Source organism: Aspergillus undulatus, assembly GCF_047715775.1.
Source record: "Aspergillus undulatus strain CBS 261.88 unplaced genomic scaffold BDV17scaffold_15, whole genome shotgun sequence".
NCBI lineage: Eukaryota > Fungi > Ascomycota > Eurotiomycetes > Eurotiales > Aspergillaceae > Aspergillus > Aspergillus undulatus.
The window spans coordinates 305453-323992 of NW_027396619.1; the positions used below are offsets into that span (position 1 = coordinate 305453).

An 18540-nucleotide genomic window follows, 5' to 3' on the forward strand; every position below is an offset into this window, starting at 1 on the left:
CTCGCTGCAAACCCCATCTCATTGGTGTCTCTAGAAATGAACTTGTCAATGCGAGATGTAAAAGAATCCTTTCTCCTCTCATACAACAGGTGAATTGCTGTGCTCGCCCCATCCTACGAAATCAATCAGTGGTCTTCACAAACGCTTCCGCCGAAGCTCCCACTCATACGAAGCAAGCAAGAAAGGACCAACACCGCGGGTGTCATCCGGAACCACGGGTATACTGATGTAGTACTAATATTGACGGTCAGCTCTTTCACTTCCAGATCGTCACTAATAGAGAAGGAAGCTTACCTCGAAGGACGCATCGCTATTCAGCGACCCGACCTGAACAGTCCCTTCCCAAGTCAGTGTTCCATTTGGATGTTCCGTGACAAAATCGTCGATCAGGTGTCTGTACGCCTTTGCCGCTGGCCTTGAGAATATCCTTTCATCGAGGTAACCCCTTCGCAGGCCGGCGAGCCAGCCATAGGTAAACATCGCGGCCGCAGAGCTCTCGAAGTAATTTCCTTCGGCGCCGTTATACTGCTTGCTCAGGATCAGCCACCAACCATCTGTCTTCCGGTCCTGGGCGCGGAGTATCGCCTTTGCGAGCCTCTTGTAGTATCCTAACAGTCGCTTGTATCCAGGGAGATGCTTGGGATAGATATCCAAGATCTCAATCAAGGAGACAAAGTACCACCCAACAGCACGGTTCCATACAAGCGGCGAAGCTCCCGTAACCGGATCCGCCCAAACCGCAGTCTTACTCTCATCAAACCCATGAACCAGAAGCCCAGTCCCGCCGGGGTCCCTTGTCACGGCCTCGATCTTATCCCACTGCAACATAATATCCTCCCACGCAGTTATATTCCCCGCATCGAAGAGCTTTGTCCACTTTGCATAGAACACATCCGCCATAAAGATACCATCAAGCCACATCTGATTCGGATAATTCGGCTGCCGGTGCCAGAATCCCCCCGTTTCGGTGCGTGGGTGCCGATCCAACATTGCGCGGATGCGGTCTGCGGCCAGGCGGTACTTCTCTTCACCTGTGCGCTCGTACCAGTACAGGATGTTGTTCCCGATGCGGTAGTCGTCAAGCGAGTAGTAGGTCTCGTTGAAGTCGACAATGCTGCCATCGGGTGCAACAACAACGTCGTCAATTTGCGAGCGGTACCATTCGAGCAGTGTTTCGTTGCCGTAGAGCGCGTAGGCGGCTTCGTAGCCTTCGTAAATTGTGGCGCGGCCGTACGAATAAGGGCGTCCATGTTCCCGGTTGTTGAGGATCCAGGAGTCGGCCATCCAAGATAGATAGGAGCGGGCTGCGGCCGGCGCCGCCAGGAGGAATAGAGTAGAGAGCCTCATGGTAGGCTACCGCAATGCCCAGGATGCGATTGATCGACAAAGATCATACTTCATGTGGAAAGGTATAAACCGCGTTTTATACTAATCGAATAGCACATTGCAAGAAGCAATCGACGGAAACAAGACAATTTATACGAGGGGTCTTTGTGGCGGCAATGCGATGCAATTGTCCGGGACAAGCTTGACAAGGCAAGACGGCGAGTTCGATTCACACGAATAGGCTCAGGTGGAATCAAACGGGATCGACATCTTGGCCACTCTAGAGGATATCTGCCTTTGCTGAAAATGACTGTCACTGGTCCGGTCACGATGGAGACCCTTGTTCTGATCGGTGAATTTTTCCCCGGATACGGCGGCTATCAGAATAAATTTCTCCGGCGCGGCGCCTCGCGCAGGGATTGGGACTTTGTCCTCGGGCTCCAGTGTGAGCCAAGAGCTTACCTTTTGCGGAGATGGCAGAAAGAGAAGGCCCCTCTATGATGCGGCGTTGGTATGGCATCCTTGTACTGCTCTGCTTGGGTTTTTGGTTCCCGACTATGGGGATCTCACCTATCTATGCATACGATTTTACTGCAAAACCGTCAGATCTACGGTCTTCTTAACAATCGTAACTATAATTAACTTTTAGATAGTATTATTCTCTGGCTAACAGTACATAGGAGACTAATCTGTAGGAGTTTGAAATAATTTCACTCACCGTCCAAGCCCATGGATTAGCCCGTGGCACACATGGCTTAGCTAGCCCTTCAAGATCTTATCTGCGGCTCACACTGTGCATTCCCTCGTCATGCTTAGTATTCTTTGAGAATCAACTTGTGCTGCTTTGAGTCAGTCCTAACATGGGGCTTTGTAATGGACGGGGACGGGACAGGAGGGATCAATCAATAAGGCAGAAGAATAGTATTGGATATTGCCAGACAAGAACTTCGTAGCTTGTAAGTACAGCAGAGCTTCATCTTTGGCAGGACTTTGTTAACCCTGAACTTTGTAGGCCGGCCGCCACCCTGCCCACCCTGCCGTTCTCCCGCCCCAAATTGGTTGCCTGAGTGCATGCGCCCAACCCAACCAACCCAATCAACCCAACCACCACGACCACGACATTACTACAACCACACTACCACCATGATCATAAAGAGGGACCTGTTTCATAGCATCCTGATTAGCTTTCTTGCGGTACTAGGGGTAGATACTACACAGCAGATATTCCAGGATCCTTGCTAATATACTACCTACCTATCTAGCCTGGTTAAGATAGTACAGATGCTAGTAGTACTATAGTTAGTCCGCGAGGCTAAGGCTAGCTAAGTTAACTACCTAGCAGATACCCTAGACTAGATACGTGAATAGTTCCTGATATATAGGGTATATGCCCCCTTTAGCTAGATCACGCGCCTCTATATAGAATAGTACTACTGGCATAGGCTATATCTACTAGAGTAATAATAAGCAGACCCTGAGCTACAAGGACCTGTAGCTAAGTATACACGGTTTTAAGAGTTTATCGCGGGCTAGGTTACGCGGGCCTAGGTAAAGCCAGAGGGGCTGTTCTTACTACACGAGGATAAGACCCGGGAGGAGGTTATCCCGCGGCTGGCCCTGCATAAGCTACGGGATAAACTGACTGATAACTAGTATAGCTAGAACTTTCCTGCGGCATCCCTAGACCAAGGCTGCACTACCGCAAGAGGAAGGTAATCCCACGTTTCAGAACTTTCCCAGCGACGGGGATAATATTGTGGGCTACGAAGAGGGCCTGAATGTTGGGTACCGGTACTACGACCGCCAGGATACCCCAAACCCGCTCTTTCCTTTCGGCTTCGGATTGTCCTATGGGACCGACTTCGTGCTGTCGGACTTGAGTATCTCAGCCGCCGCATTCTCGAGCGACAATATGCCCGGCGGTCCAGGGTATGGCTCGGTAATTGTGGCATGCCAAGTGCGGAATCAGGGAACGCGAGATGGCGCAACGGTGCTGCTGTACTTTGTCACTATACCTGATGCTGAGTCTGTCAATGAAACGACAACTACGGAGCCCCATCAGAGGCCGCCAAAAGAGCTCAAGGCCTTCCAAAAGGTGCGGCTCCGGTCTGGCGAGGGACGGGACGTCGCCGTCACCTTGACAAGTATGCCGCGAGTCATTATAATGTCGCAAAGGGTTGCTGGCAAGCAGGCGCGGGGCGATACATTGTCTCCGTTGGGTTTTCAGCGGATGAAATTATCGCTACGGGAGAATTTGAGGTCACAGATAGTTTTCGGTGGACTGGACTTTGGAGGGCGAACTCAAAAAAAAAAAAAAAAAAGAGGTTAGTCGGCGCCCGTTTCCCGAACTACAACAAAAGGTCAATCAATATCATTCCCGAGACGCTGCAGTTTTTGTTCTGTACATAGGCCGGGTCTCTCGTCGGTACCTACTAGTAACTATAGAGCGTCAGTGCAAAGGAAAACCCGAGCTTAACTCTCAGAGTGAAAGTAATACAGAAATGTCAGGTCCGGAACTAAACAAGGAGCAGAATTCCTGTCGTAAAGTAGGGTAATATGCCCCAGGCAAAGCAAAGCGCTCTAGCCTTCAAGGAATTGCAATATGAAGGGAAGAAAGAGCCACACAAAAACAAAGCAAAGTAGCTAAAGGCAATCCCCGCAGAAGACTGGGTAGTTAAGGATTAGGATAGAAAGGCGCAGCATGGTAGGAATGCAGATAGAGTTTCGTGGTATTCCGGCATTCGGCCGGTTTAATAGATATGATGGTACTAGAAGAGTGCAAAGCTCGCCATAACAGACCGGGGATGCGGCTGCCCCTTGACCTCCTCCGCCCCCTCAAGATAAGACGTCGTCTTGCTAACCCTCTTCTCGACAACGCGTATCCTCAGCCTGTACAACTCCCTCAGCGTAAACTTGCACCCCAATCAAGTCACGCAAACCCCTCTCTTCCAAGATTGCATCCAACTCATCGGTGAACTCCGCAGGGGGCTCCACCCTTTCCTCCCCGTGTGCAAACTCATAAAGATAATGCTTCCGCCCACGGAATAGCTGCGTACAGGGCACGGTGCCTTCAAGGTCAGCCGTAACAATTGCTCGTCTGTTGGTCTCGGTTATGTTTTCTCGTTCTCATAGCAGTCGAAGTGCCGGTGGCTGAGACATGCTGTGGACTTGTGTTGCACGTTGTGTAAGCAGTCGCGGATGCCTTCAAGAAACTCTATATACATGGCCAGACCAGGCTAACTTTAGACGGTTGTTCTTTCCCTATGGGCAAACTTCTTTTCGGGATCTTACACGTTGCGCTGACTTGCGGAGCCAAAGACTGCTACCTACTCATCTGTTGGGCGAAACCTCCTTTCTTTTACAATTGTCGACATCAGCATTGGTGGCTCGGACGCTGAGTCTCGTCAACAGATCGAGATTTGCCGAGCTTCTGATGGCCTCCGCGACGTCGACATACCTGGAGACGTACTATGTATTAAGTACGCCGTCCGTTCCAGGGTGAAAGCAGATTCGTTTTCCGTCCAGTTGCTCGGCTCAACTGCCTCCTCACAATGACCTCTTCCGACTCAATCCTCGGCTCGGGATCTATAAGCGATGCGCACAACATCCATCGACCACTGACCGGTCATCCTCGCCATGAAGCAGCTCGCAAGAGATGATCGTCCAATCATGCAGCAAGTACATAACAGATCATACTGAAGAGTGCGATGAACACTGCAGCTATCCGCTCTCTACATCACTATCGCAGCCCCTAGGAATGGAATCCTCCGTTCTTCCTACATTAGGATACACAGTCCCGATGCAAGAACGACTCGTTCTGTAGATAGCCATGCATGGATTCATCTGGACTTTGGTTCCTGATTCCAATAACGTAATATGGCGCCGTCGGGGAAGGAACCCGAGGCTGTCCTGTTTGTTATCATACATACGCAGCCATGATGATAGCCATCCGAGACGGCTCCGGCTCCGGGTTTGGGTCTGGAGCCATCGTGTAGCATCAGGACTGGATAGAAGTCATGGTGATAACAGTATCAGAGGCATGAAGGAAAACATATCCGTTCCTGGCCCTGCACTTTCCATGTCCCATGACAAACGCACCGGAGCCGATATCCCGCACGTCCGGACCCTGGACTCGCGATGTTGACGCTGAAGGGGAGCTATAAATATCCCTTCCACTGACCTGATCTGATAGCATCACCATCACCTTCTGATATCAGATTCAGAGGCTCCAAGGCAATACCTTATCTTCATCTCCGTCTTTCAAACCTAGTCAATCCGACCAAAATGTCTCCCGCAGCCCTCCTCCCAACCCACACCAACACCACTCAACAAAACTCCAAACCCTACCACAAAAAACCCCCTCTCGCGCCCGTGGTAGTCGGCCCAAAAACTAAGAAAGCAACCCGCCCAACCCGCAAACTGCCCAAGTCCCTCATTGAAAACGCCCGACTCACCCCGGGGCAAAAGCGCCCCTTCGACCCGGAAGAACACTTAATCTACGAGCCCCCAACCAAGATCCACAAAATGGCGAACTTTGGACTCGAGGGGGCAGGAATTAGTCCCAATGCCATCTCTGAGCCGTTCCGCCTCTTCACGGAAAATGCAATTAAGCAAATGAGGGCAGAGATCTTTAGTGAGCCCGTCCTGGAGGACTGTCAGTATGCGAGTACCTTTTGTACGAATATGATACGGGGGATGGGGCACCAGTATGTTTTCCTTCACGCCATCGTAATTTGATGAAGCTGCGTAATATGCTAATGCGGATGACTAGCCGAGCACCCTTCACCTACGACGTCTTCAAATCTCCCGAAGTCCTCTCCAAGATCTCCGAAATAGCAGGAATAGACCTTATCCCTGCCTACGACTGGGAAATTGCGAACATCAACGTCGCTGTGAAGGACGACCCCGTGGGTGGTGAAGCTGAGTCTGATCAGAGGGGCAACGGTGCTTCAGTTTCTATAGCTAATGGCACGAGTAACAACAGTAGCGGGCACAGCAGCACTGTCGTCAAGACCGGTGGAGACGACGATACCCCCGCCTTCGCATGGCACTATGACAGTTTCCCCTTCGTCTGCGTGACTATGCTCTCGGATTGCACGGAGATGGTCGGCGGCGAGACAGCGATTAAGATGGCCTCTGGTGAGATTAAGAAGGTTAGGGGGCCGGCTATGGTACGTCCAACTCCTCCACTCTATGTGTCTCAAAAAATGGAACTAGTAAGCTTATACTATTGGTCTTGTAGGGCTACGCAGTCGTAATGCAAGGCCGGTACCTCGAGCATCAGGCCCTCAGAGCGCTCGGCGGGCGCGAGCGAATCTCCATGGTGACGCCCTTCCGCCCCAAAGACCCTCTCGTCCGCGACGAGACGATCCTCGTTGGAGTTCGGGGCATTAGTAACCTGGCCGAACTGTACCCGCAGTACTTTGAGTACAGACTTGATGTCCTTGAGGAGCGCTTCAGGGCGCAGAGGAAGGAGGAGAGGGAGCGGGAAAGGGCGTGCAGGGCTTTTGATGTCGAGGAGAAGAGGGCTTGGTTGGAGGAGCAGAGGGGGTATATTGATTCGATGTTGCAGGAGATGTATGTTGTTGAGTAGACTGATGAGCCTTCTTGGAGAGGATATTATGATCCATGTTCTTAGCCTACCCTTAGTGCCTTTCGTTGCCTTTGCGGTTTCAGATTGAATTAGGACTGAATACTGAATTCATTAGCTATATCCGTTTCGTTCCTCAAGGGCAGACATAACTCTACCTACGGAAAGCACGTTCGTTATGTCAAAGTCCCTTCCAGAAATCCTCAATCAGCTTCACCACCTCCGGCACCTTCTGCCTAACCACCCCATGTCCGACACCCGGAACAACAGCAACATTGCGCATCCCAACCGCATACAAGTCCTCCGCACTACAAACATCATCTGTCTCACCCAACACGCAAAGCCCCTTAATCCCGCCCTCCGCCGCCTGCCGGAACTCATCATGTCTATCCAGTACCCCGCCGTCCCGAAATACACCGACGACACTCGCCAGATGCCCCTTGTGCTCCCGGAGTTCCCAGTCGCGAACCGCCTCAGCGACGACCTCTCCTCTTGCGACTCTCTCTTTCCAGTCCGATGGGACGATCAGCCTTCCGCCCTCTAGGAACTCCAAGACCCACTCTGCCGCTGACTCCTCCAATCCGTCTCCACCGCGTAAATAGCTTCTCTCCCGATCGGTGAACTGCGCTGCTCGAAGCAATCCCGCCGGCGCAACGAGCACCATAGACTCTACACGCTCTGGGTACGCAGCGGCAAATGTAGCAACGGTGGAGCCGCCGAAAGAGTATCCGAGAAAATGGGCAGTCGGCCAGGCGAAATGGTCCATGAGGTCTTCGATCAACTTCTGGAAGAGAGCCGGTTCGTGTGGTGCAAATGGCGTATCAGTGAGACCATGGCCCCATAGGTCAACGAGGACAAATTCAGCCGATGGGAACCGCGAAGATAGAGCGCATGCTAGTGGCTGTAGCCCAATTGCGGGGGTTTGGACACCGTGAATGAAAATGACGCGGGATACTGCTGTTGATTTGGCAGAGTGATGTGGAAGCTTGTAGTATGCTACTCTTCCATTAGGAGTCGGTAGATATGCCGCTGGTGGGAGTACACTGCCGAAATTTTCAATGAAGGCAGCCTCCATTGGGGCGCGAATTACATCCCCGGTCTTTGGTTCCCCGGGGCGAGGGAGGACGTTGAGTCTGGTTGACATGGTGAGTGCTCTTGGGATACGGATTTGGGGAAAGTTCCAGCAGAACACTTTGAGGGTCAGCTCATCTTACAAATCACCATCATCAATCGCAAGCTAACATGACGAGCTAAGCGAAATTAGCTTAGCTCTGACGTTCGGTGGATCCGGAAATGCTATTAATATTCTTGATTTGGAGACAAGCGCAAGCAAAGGTCGATATATGATCAAAACCGCAAGAATCCCATTTGGAGGTTCTGGATGTCGCTTCCCTGACTAAGAATATGAATAGTGATATATTAGGACCCCGTAAGAAGAGGCAAGGCGGGATTAGCGAGAGTCGTATCCCTATGGAACTAGCTGCGGCCGCGGTATGGAAGTGGCGGACATTGCTGGCACGTATGGAGGCAGCCTTTCCTCTTCACCAGTTCCACCGGATGCCGCCAGACGTGCCAGACACCCAGGCCTTAGAAGCTCTAGGATCCGTTCCTCCCCACGCTCCGTGATATCACTCGGAGCTCCGGCGTTCCGGTGAGTAATCATCTCACTTCCAGACAAAATCTCGACGTTGATAGCGAGGTTGACGGACTAGAGAGTGCTTGTCAGCATGATAAACGAAAAGCTTTTTTTTTATTTTGGTCCCATACCGTCATCTTCGTCTGCCCCGGCATCGTAAATGCGGCCCCAATCAGCAGCGAGTATGTCCGCTCCACGGTGTCTGTAGTGAAGCTCGGTATGGCTCCCGGCACTGACGCATGTTGTAAGGTCCCATTGTCAATCTCGAATAGATCCCCCCTACCGAGAGAGCATCCAAGAGTATAATCTAATGCCTCCAAATTTAGCAATGCTGTGAGCGATGTCCATGACTTGCTATGCGGTCCAGCTGTTACAGACGTTGATGATCGGAGCATTATGTAAAGTCGTTTCAAAGCGATTGGGACGTACTGGCCCGTCTGATCAGGGATACGGCGTACGAATACTCGTAGAGGTAAGTTTTCCCCAGCGCGAAGGAAGGGCGATGATAGAGTCGCTTCAAGGAACAGGATAGGCGTCCGCTCAAGTTTTGCTGTAGAGAGATGTGAGGCTTCGAGTCCGATAGGTCTAGGAGCGTAGAGCGCTGTCCGCCTCGTTTGGTAAAATGATATAGACAGAGGGAGAAATCTTAATGCTGGACTTTCTGGTAGGAGGTATATTCTTTCCTCGGTAGATCTTTGCTTTCGAAGTCCAGGCCTCCGCACGACTACTTTCACGTCGTAGGCGATGCTGGCAGCTGCACCTTGACTAGCAGAAGCGGTCTCAAATGACGGAGGAAGCACCAATTGTCGGTCCGCCATCGATGTCGAGGAAGCCTCAGAGTCATGCAGCGCACAAAGACTCAGCTCAAACGGAAATTTATGGTGGCCTTTTGGTACGGTGTATTCGAGCGATGTAGAACATGTGGCCGACGAAGGAAGAAGACGTTTTGACCTTTTCACAACCTGAGGGGACGAGGTTAGGATTGCGGGTAGATAGGATGAATCTTTGCTAGTCTCGTACAGACATCTTGTCTCTCCTCATCCACCTTTGGTGTATCATCTCCCAGAATGAAGTCGGAACCTGCCTGGATGAGGGATGTTTTGACCGACCCTACAGCAATGTCAATACCCGAGAGTAAACAACCATGACGGTTCTCCTACCTTCAAGGAAGACGGTGATGTTCGAAATAACTGTCGGCCGGTCCAATTTCAAGTGGAGGACGCCCTTCACCGCATCATACTGTGTGTACACTCTGTCGCCCCCGACCCCAACAAGTTCCAAATAAATACCCATTACTGGCAATGTAAAATGACAGCCAAGTCGCACAACAGGTGGTCAGCCCATTCGAGCTTGCTCCACGGAGATATATGTTCCTCCTACTTTGAAGAGACTAACTCCCCGACCAGGTGCGCTAGGTCAGGCGGTCCAGCTGGCCAAGCAGACACCACGCGGTCGTTACAAGGATCCAGGCGCACAAGGCCCTTGGCGGGTGCCGAATGCGCAAAGGCAGGACGCTATGGCTCATTGTGAACTTGCTTCGTTGCTGTCGAATGGCCAGCCAGTCATATATCTAGACCAGAACGCCATCTCCGCGGGGTATCTCGTCATGTTCCCAGCCGGAGAATGACTCTCTGGATGAATCCCCATGCTCAGAGAAGTCTTTGGCGATATAATTGTGTAATGAAAGAAGCTTCAAGGGGACGCAGTAAGTCATCCAGCTAGGTTTCCTTCTTTCAAAGACAAAACTTCGCTTCGAGAGAAAGCCAAACTGAGAGAGTTCACCAGTTAGGGCAACCGCCACCCCACGCTCTTGCCATCAGTTCCCCCTCAGAACACTCTGATCTGCTAAAATTTCCTCTATCCCAACATAACAACCGATGTCGCGATCAAAAGGCGTGATGGCGAAGCTTCGTCAAATAGCGGACGCGATGCCCAGCCTTCCGCAGCAAGCCACAGCTCTTATCAGCAAATCTCGCCATTCCGCCATGGCCTTGTCGTCTCGGCCCTGAAGGCCAAGGCTCCCGCCCAGAATTCCTTGGCCGTTTTGCTTCTTCTTGCGAGAGCACGCAATTCATTCTTTGCCGGCGCGGGATGAACGGGGCTGGGAGGGTTCATAAGGATGTCCTCCGTCCTGTTTGCGAGAGGTAGGGCTAAAGAGAATACCGCACTCGATAGCTAATTTTTCAGCTGGTTTACAACCAGCAACACTTAACCATCATGGCGGACGTCAAAGGCTCTAAAGCAGTCGTTGACAGCAGGTTCAATGATGAGCTTACCCCCGAACACGTGGTGGATTGGACCGTCGAGGAAGAGAAAAAGGCCAAGCGAAAGTGAGCACACGACGCCCTTCAAGCTGTGCGAGAACTGTGACTGACGGACACCACGCTCCCAGGCTAGACCTCATGATCATGCCCATTCTCACCCTTGGCTTCTTTTGTCTCCGTGAGTGCTTTACCCTGGCTATTGTAGTTCTGGCTAACGCCTGCAGAACTCGATCGCGGCAACATGGCCAACGCCATTACCGACAACTTCATGGAAGATGTAGGCATCGACCAGGACCAATTCAACGTCGGGCAGCAAATGCTCTCGTTGGGTATTGTCCTGACTGAGATTCCCTCCAACATGATCCTCTACCGCGTCGGGCCCGGGAAATGGCTCACCCTGCAACTATTCCTGTTCGGCATTGTCAGCACCTTCCAGGCCTTTCAGCGAGGCTACGGTCCGTTCATTGCTACTCGCCTTCTTCTCGGAATCACCGAGTCCGGCTTTATCCCGGGTGGCCTATGGACATTGTCAACGTGGTACACGCGCACCGAAACTGCCAAGCGTGTCATGATCTTCTACTTTGGCAACCAGCTTGGTCAGGCTTCGGCAAAGCTTCTCGCCTATGGAATCCTGCACATGCGTGGGGTTGGTGGCCAACCTGGTTGGTTCTGGCTCTTTGCTCTGATGGGTGCCTTTACCGTGTTCAGCGGATTCATATACGGCTTCTTCCTGCTCGACTCGTTCATGAACCCGCACAGTACCTTCCTGCCCTGGGTTTCGTGGCTCTCCGAACGGGAGCTGCATATTCTGCAAACTCGTGTCCTGATTGATGACCCAATGAAGGGGAAGAAGAAAAAGAAGATAGGTCTAGGTGCCTTCAAGCGGGCGGTAGGTTCCTACATCCTCCTCCTCACTAGATCCCTCAGCTAATCACTTCCCCTCGACTTAGTTCACGGATTGGCGCCTTTGGGTCCACTTCCTCATTACGCTCTCGAACAACGGCCCTCAGCGCGCCTTTGATACCTACGCGCCCTCGATCGTCACGAGTTTCGGCTTCGGCAACCTGGTCAGCAACGCCATGGCAGCCGTTGGTTTGTTCTTGCAGGTTCCCGTCTCGTTCGCATTTAGTTATGTTTCTGATCACTTGTAAGCTTCCTCAATTCGTGCTGTGATATCTGGCTCTCATTGAATCCCTTCCTATAGCAACCGCCGCGGTGAAACGGTCATTCTCGGCTTCTTCTGCCATTTACTGGGATACATCTTCAACCGAACCTTCACCGATGTCAACAAACGCGGAGTCCGCTACTTTGGGGTCGTCTGGACGCAAACGTTTGGGACATTCTCCCATCCATTAAATATCGCTTGGCTGTCGCTTACTTGCACCGACTCGGAACAAAGGGCGCTCGCTATGGCTGGGTAGGCTACCAACCATTTTGTCCTTCACACGCCCTGCTCCTACTATGACCTAATAATCTGCATATCAATGCTGACCCGACCGACTCCAATAGTGTCATTATGAATGCCAACATCGCGGGTATCTACGGAGCGCAAATTTTCCGCTCGGACGACAAGCCTCTCTACCGGCGCGGCTTCAGTGTCGCGTGCAGTGTCCTGGCTGTCGGGCTTGCCCTGGCTATTGCGCGCTTTGTTGATACGATTCTGCAGCGTAAGAGAAAAGTTCAGGCTGTCGAAAGGGAGAGTGAGGAGAGGTCTAGTGATGAAGCAGGCAAGAGCGTCGTTTGATATATGTACTCGGAGATTGTGGTTTGTTGGTCTCTCTCTGCCTGTTAGTCGCTTATTGGACATGCCCATTTCTTATCCCGAGAGGCGTATTGTATTAGGCTCAGCGGCTTCGGTTTGGTTTTGTATGTAGCTTTCATCAACACTCTGTCCAAACGAATAGAAGAATTTTTACGCATTGTGGTACTACATTCTTACAGGCTCAAGGTTGGATCTGCTGTCGCAGACTTTAACGCGGGACATTAACTATCATCCACACCTAAGTGAAGCAAGAGAACGTCCTCTGTCCATCTACCCGGGCCAAAGCAATCCTCCTCTCCTGTTGGATATCCCAAGAAGTCTAGACACTGAAAGCTCTCTCCTTATGAAGGCTTTGTCAGCCCAAGACGTTAGACATTTGTCTTATAGTTCTGTTACCCTCAATCTCTTGTTTTTCACTTCGCGTTAGCGTCCAACAATATATAACCGAACCCACATTAAGAGGTACTTTAGTGCTTCGATTACACTCTGGGACAGATGAAGAGAATATTCTGCCCACACACTTTTCAGGAGACTTTATCTCTAGCAAATCAACGAGATATTATTTCCTTTCTGTATGGAGACATCCTATCCTTGCCCCCTCGGCTGCGCGTCGATCTCGGGAAGAGAAGCCGAGCGGGGGTCTGCCAAGAATAGGGTACACACCTGCTTGTATGGGAGAGTGGTGGCAGTTGCGACTATCGTAGAGACCCGGAAGAGATGTGAGAGGCAATACAGTACCGTTCTCATTCAGAAGTAATAGCGAAGCTACTCCCTGTCCAACGCTACCTACAGATTCGCCCTCCCGCCGCCCCCCAACGCCCTCTCAACCTCCCTCGCCCCAACCTCCCCCGAACAAAGCGCCCCCTCCATATACCCCTTCCACTCAGTACTATACTCCGTCCCAACAAAGTGCAGATTCCCGACGGGCTTCCCATAAACACCATCAAACTTCGTATAGTGGCCCAACGCCGTGATAGGCGCCAATGCCCCGCGGCTGAACTGTTCATGCTGCCACACCTGGTCGAAGAACTCAATCGGTTTGTAAACCTCACTGTCCTTCCCTGCGCCAGGCGCATAGACCTTCGCGACTTGGTCTAGCACGACAGCCCGCCTCTCATGAGGTCGGAGCCTCCCCCACTCCCGGCCGGGCTTCCCATTCACGAAGCAAGTCAGTGAGTAATGCTTGACCTCATCAACGCTCGTATCCCGAGCGAGTATAACAGGTCCAACATAACTCGCAAAGTACCCATTAAACCCGGCATCCCGCCACCAAGGCCGATCGTAGCACACGATCGCCTTGTTGTAGTCGCCGAGGACAGTGGCGTTTGTGACTTCTTGTACCGGTTGGGGGAGGGGGGGCTGGATGTTGAGTTCTTTGTACATGGTGCTTGGGATGGAGAGAATTGTTTTGCGGCTTGTGAATGTGCGACCTGTGGTTGTTGTTACCAGTGTGTGGCTGCCGAGATCTTGGATTGAGAGGACGGGGGATGATAGGTGGATGTTGTAGTGGCCGATGAGGTTGGCGATGTTGGTTGCTAGAGACTGGGCTCCTAACAGTCAATCAGTCAGTCATCAGCTATCATTGTCTCGCCTCTTCATGAGTATGTATGACTATACCATCTCGAAACCGTAAATGCTGCCCCCCACTCGAATCATCCGCCCGAATGGCAAGTAACCCCCTATTCCGTCGGCAGTAGTCAATAAACCAGGCGGCCGAGTACTCTGTCGCTTCGAGGCCGTGCATCACCTGCGCCCAGAGATTGACCATCTTCACTACGACAGGCAGCGCGCCCAGGTCCCGGACGTACTGGTCCAGACTGACATTGTCGTCGGAGACTTTTGGAGGCCCGGGCTTGAGTGATTCGGCTTGGATGTGGTCGCGGATGGACTCGAGGCTTTTCTTTTCTTCGGGGGTGAACTATCGGAGTCAGCTATCAACACTCCATCAAGGAAGTACACTCTGCTCACATCAGGCGTAACCCCAAACGGAAACTCGAACCTCCCCCCTTCTCCAAGCCCCTGCTGCATAATCGCCCGCCCCTCCAGCCTTTGCGTGACAGTCTTAAGCCCAAACTTCTTCACATACGCACCAACCCTTTGCTGCAACGAGACATTGATCCAGGCGCCGCCGAGGTCAGCATACCCTCGTCCTGAAGCAAGCGGCACGCTCCAGATCTTGCCGCCGACGCGATCGCGCGCTTCGATGACGGCTACGGAGAGACCGGCTTCTTGGGCTGTGAGGGCGGCTTGCAGGCCGCTGAGGCCGGCGCCGATTATGAGGAGGTCGAACATTTTACGAGTACTTTATTGGAAGAGAATAGGGATGGTAAAGGAGGGAGACCATAAGAGATTAAACAGCTAGGCAGCTTAGTTGGAGCCCTTATAAAGCTCGTTGGAGGTGTTTGTTGCCTCGGGTATGTAAGCTCGATGCAAGTATATCTCGGGATCCCCACTGATTCGGGTGAGGAAGCCGAGCGGCCAGTAAGAGGGACAGCGGGAATCAGGCCCTGTTCTGGACGGCATGATGCGGTGTGATTGTTTAAAAGGTCGATGAGCTATCTTTCTATCTTCCAGCAGCACGATAGCCATGAAAACTGAATTCTGCAGAGATAAGGCAGGTAGTCTCGTGTCCCGTGTCCTTTGTTGGCCGTGGTGGTATACGAAGCCCCCAGCCACGATCCAAGCAAGCATGATCACCAGGTCACCATCCAGAATGGCAGACCTGGCTGGATCGCTATAGTCCGGCCATGACAAATAGGAATGCAAGCGTGGCGCTGACAATACAGTCGCCGTGCCGGGCTCTTTGAACAAAAGGGGGAACAGTTTCCCCGCACTGCAGACTCTCGGACTCTCCGCGATAACGACAACCCTGGCCGGCTGACTGACTTCATTCTGCTCTAATCATTCTCCGAACGCGCCATATACCATATCAACCATATATCCCTATTTTTGCTCTCCACGGGCAACGCGAGAAATGGCGACCCCTTCAACCAGACCGCGCAAGCTAAAGCGCACTTCTAACGCGCAAGTCCCGCTCCTACCACATATCCCACATAACAACCTCATACTAACGTGTGTGTGCAGATGCATCGCCTGCCGCACTAGCAAAATCAAATGCACCGGCGAAGAGCCCTGCGCAAACTGCACGCGGCGCCGCGTTGAATGCCGCTTCCTCGAATCTGTCAGCAAAGTCATGGTCCCTGAAAGGTTCGTTCTGTGTATGTTCAAGTGCGCGATTGCTGAAGCAGATTGTGACATTGAGGCGTTCTGATTCTAGGTATTTGAGAGAGTTGCAGGGGAAGGTTGGTGCTGGTGCTGGGGATGGTGGTCGGTCGCGACAGGCGCAGCATCAGCATCAGCCGCAGCAGCAGCCGACGCCGCAGAGTCAGACTCAGAGCCAGAGTCAATCGACTCACGGGAGACATCACGCGCAGCCGGCTGTGAAGAGGACTTCAGTGTCCGCGTTTGGGTCGGAGGTTGATATTGAGGGTACCCGTGCACTCTATAGAACACCTGACGGGTGGTGCTAATTGTGCGTGCTACAGACTCGATATCTTCTCAGCCAGAAGAGATCCCCTTTCTCCCTGTCGACTCAGGTAGAACGATCTGGACGAGTCCATTTACTTTGCCGTCTCGAATCATAAAGAAAAACCACAAGACGAAGCGGAATTGGAGTATGCGCCCCCTCCACCATATCCAGCTTCTCACAGCCCACTAACAATCACAGCCTGGCTGGCCCCAACATCCGCCTGGTCCTTCACAGCGCGCCTAAAACTAATGATCGCCGAAAAACTGCACGTCGAAACGCACTTCAGCGACCCCGAGCTCTTCGACGGCGACCTCTACCCTATAAAATGGACGCCCGTCCCCGTCAGCGAACAAGTCGACATCAGTAACCTCCCCTCAATAGACCACGCGATGTACCTCTTCAACACAGTGAAGTTCCATCTAGGCCATAACTTCCGCATCGTGCACGAGGAGGAGTTCATCGAGAATATACATCGATTTTACTACGGGGATGCGATTAAGCAGGTTGCTGAGTCGAGGTTGTGGTTTGTGGAGTTCCTTCTCGTCCTCGCGTTCGGCAATGCGTTTCTCGCGCAGCCAAAGGGGTCGAATGACCCGCCCGGCTCTAAATATTTTGTCCGTGCGATGAGTCTTATGCCAGATCATACGTCACTTTCGCGGGGTGGATTTGTCGCTATTGAGGCGTTGGCGTTGACGGGGTTGTATCTCTATTCTATTGATCATCGGTCATCGGCGCATGTATACGTACGCATATATAACCCTCCCCTCCCTCCCTACATCCTGAAACTCATTCGACGTGATGTATATCCAGGTCGGCCACGCAATCCGCATAGCACAAATGGACGGGATGCACACACAACTCCCCGAAGACGAACTGGGACCAGCAGTCGTCGCGCGGTGCCGCAATCTCTGGTGGACATTATACGTTCTCGACCGGCACATTTCGAGTTCCGTGGGGGCGTCTATGACGCCGCAGGATAGCGATATTACGACCTTGTTGGATCCACCGACGGCTGGGAGTCAGAGAGATGCGACGCTGGGGCTTTCGGTTAGGTTGAGTCATTTGTTGAGTTATACTCTTTCTTGTGAGTTAGCCGGGGCCGAATGATTGAGCGTGTGTTCGGCGATGCTGATGGCTTGAAGCAATCTACAAAGGGACGAAGACGCAATTGGGGACATTCCTTGAAACAACGCGCTCAATCCTCCATGTCCTCGCCGGCCACGCACGCGAAATTGAAACAATAATCCATATGAGGTTCCAGAACTCTGTCGATACAATGCCCAAGGGGACGCGGCATATCACATTACTCTACCACCAGGTACGTCACAAGCATCATCAAACTTCATCATTCTTACCGACCGCGATGCAGTGCGTAATAGTAGCAACGCGCCCCCTCCTCCTCTCCGTCCTAAAAGAGCGCCTCCAAAAGCTCGGCCACGGGGCCGAGGACTGGCAAAGCATAGTGGCCCCCACAAACGCCCTGATCAGCGCGGGGATTAAGTCTGCCGCGAAGACCCTCCAGATCCTCATGGACGAGGATAGCCTATTGGAAGTATTTCTGCCCTTCGACATGGAATTCACATACGCGGCCGCGATGCACGTTATGATGGCCGGTGCCCTGTTTCCGAATGTCACAGAAAGCCAGGATTATATTAAGGAGGCGTACACCATACTAGACACGATGATCGCGCGCGGCAACAAACTCGCTGCAGCAAGAAAGTCGGAGCTTGTTCAGCTTGAGAAATTATTTCGCGAACTGGCTGCAAGGATTGAACGCCGCGGGCTGGAAACACTTATCCTGCCGCCTGCCCCCGCCATGTCTGATACGTATCCTGGTCCTGGGCCCATGGCTGCGGCTGAGCACTTCCTGCGTCTGGAACAGCACGACGACACCAACAATTTACCTGTTTCGGGTCCAGGGGCGGACATGATCGGGCTGAGTATGGCGGGGGACCCGAGCAGTCCGTCTGTGCTTGCGCAAGCGCCGAATATGGATTTCCTGGACAGCATTGGGATTTCGTCATACGAGTTCTTTTCGCTGGTTGATCAGATTGGTCATCCCGAGAATTTGAGCGTGCTTGATGCGGATCCAGGGAGCGGAGGGCATAGTTGGGATGAGTCGATTTGAATTGTTCCTAGCGTGATCGAAGGGATATAGACTAGAGGGGCGTTCTTTTTGGGCTTCACGGTGTATGGTACCTGACTGGACAGATAGCACGATGGAGAAGACGAACCTATGCAAGAGCGTCGGCATGCAGCGATGCGAACCGAAAGTTAGGGCTCCGACTCAGATAGACGTCAACGGACAGCACTGATAGCGATCACCAACATGTTCTCCAACGTTGTCTTTTCAGACGCTAAATCAACCTGTCGGAAGTCAATTTCAATACGTTATCTGTCGGTGTAACCCCCACTGCTCGGGTTCGCCAACCG

At 52.3% G+C, this 18540-nt stretch overlaps 7 protein-coding genes across 7 annotated transcripts; 3 read left to right on the forward strand and 4 right to left on the reverse strand.

The window, feature by feature from the left end:
* Nucleotides 1–135: 135 nt before the first annotated feature.
* On the reverse strand, nt 136–1571 carry BDV17DRAFT_297775 (glycoside hydrolase family 88/105 protein; the record flags this gene model as incomplete). Its single annotated transcript, XM_073763561.1, has 2 exons — nt 295–1571; nt 136–234 (listed from the first exon to the last, which is right to left on the reverse strand). Exons 1-2 carry the CDS (start codon nt 1345–1347, stop codon nt 136–138), a joined length of 1152 nt encoding a protein of 383 aa, XP_073617149.1. The 5' UTR covers nt 1348–1571.
* A 4039-nt stretch (nt 1572–5610) lies between these two features.
* Nucleotides 5611–6919, forward strand: BDV17DRAFT_297777 (uncharacterized protein; the record flags this gene model as incomplete). Its single annotated transcript, XM_073763562.1, has 5 exons — nt 5611–6032; nt 6098–6233; nt 6289–6309; nt 6339–6497; nt 6569–6919. 5 exons carry the CDS (start codon nt 5611–5613, stop codon nt 6917–6919), a joined length of 1089 nt encoding a protein of 362 aa, XP_073617150.1.
* Nucleotides 6920–7069: 150 nt separating this feature from the next.
* On the reverse strand, nt 7070–8390 carry BDV17DRAFT_259381 (alpha/beta fold hydrolase). The gene has a single exon (XM_073757431.1). It carries the CDS (start codon nt 8058–8060, stop codon nt 7098–7100), a length of 963 nt encoding a protein of 320 aa, XP_073617151.1. The 5' UTR covers nt 8061–8390; the 3' UTR covers nt 7070–7097.
* BDV17DRAFT_289925 (uncharacterized protein) lies at nt 8385–9845 on the reverse strand (the record flags this gene model as incomplete). Its single annotated transcript, XM_073761775.1, has 4 exons — nt 8385–8624; nt 8684–9514; nt 9577–9662; nt 9713–9845. The coding sequence occupies 4 exons, from the start codon at nt 9843–9845 to the stop codon at nt 8385–8387; spliced, it is 1290 nt and encodes a 429-aa protein (XP_073617152.1).
* Nucleotides 9846–10944: 1099 nt separating this feature from the next.
* Nucleotides 10945–12626, forward strand: BDV17DRAFT_259385 (major facilitator superfamily domain-containing protein). The gene is made up of 5 exons (XM_073757432.1): nt 10945–10994; nt 11041–11705; nt 11767–11963; nt 12021–12233; nt 12326–12626. The coding sequence occupies exons 1-5, from the start codon at nt 10955–10957 to the stop codon at nt 12558–12560; spliced, it is 1350 nt and encodes a 449-aa protein (XP_073617153.1). The 5' UTR covers nt 10945–10954; the 3' UTR covers nt 12561–12626.
* Nucleotides 12627–13364: 738 nt separating this feature from the next.
* On the reverse strand, nt 13365–14870 carry BDV17DRAFT_297780 (flavin monoamine oxidase family protein; the record flags this gene model as incomplete). Its single annotated transcript, XM_073763563.1, has 3 exons — nt 13365–14128; nt 14196–14496; nt 14547–14870. The coding sequence occupies 3 exons, from the start codon at nt 14868–14870 to the stop codon at nt 13365–13367; spliced, it is 1389 nt and encodes a 462-aa protein (XP_073617154.1).
* Nucleotides 14871–15552: 682 nt separating this feature from the next.
* Nucleotides 15553–18235, forward strand: BDV17DRAFT_297781 (uncharacterized protein; the record flags this gene model as incomplete). Its single annotated transcript, XM_073763564.1, has 8 exons — nt 15553–15602; nt 15663–15785; nt 15856–16067; nt 16124–16252; nt 16306–16850; nt 16918–17191; nt 17250–17425; nt 17477–18235. 8 exons carry the CDS (start codon nt 15553–15555, stop codon nt 18233–18235), a joined length of 2268 nt encoding a protein of 755 aa, XP_073617155.1.
* Nucleotides 18236–18540: the final 305 nt, after the last annotated feature.

What these genes read in the sequence shown, in the direction of transcription:
- BDV17DRAFT_259381 (XM_073757431.1), bottom strand. Translation starts at nt 8,060, where the DNA reads ATGTCAACCAGACTCAACGTCCTCCCTCGCCCCGGGGAACCAAAGACC.
- BDV17DRAFT_259385 (XM_073757432.1), top strand. Translation starts at nt 10,955, where the DNA reads ATGATCATGCCCATTCTCACCCTTGGCTTCTTTTGTCTCC. An exon ending in TAGGTGCCTTCAAGCGGGCG is followed by an intron (nt 11,706 to 11,766) that starts GTAGGTTCCTAC and finishes CCCTCGACTTAG; the next exon opens with TTCACGGATTGGCGCCTTTG. An exon ending in AGGGCGCTCGCTATGGCTGG is followed by an intron (nt 12,234 to 12,325) that starts GTAGGCTACCAA and finishes CGACTCCAATAG; the next exon opens with TGTCATTATGAATGCCAACA.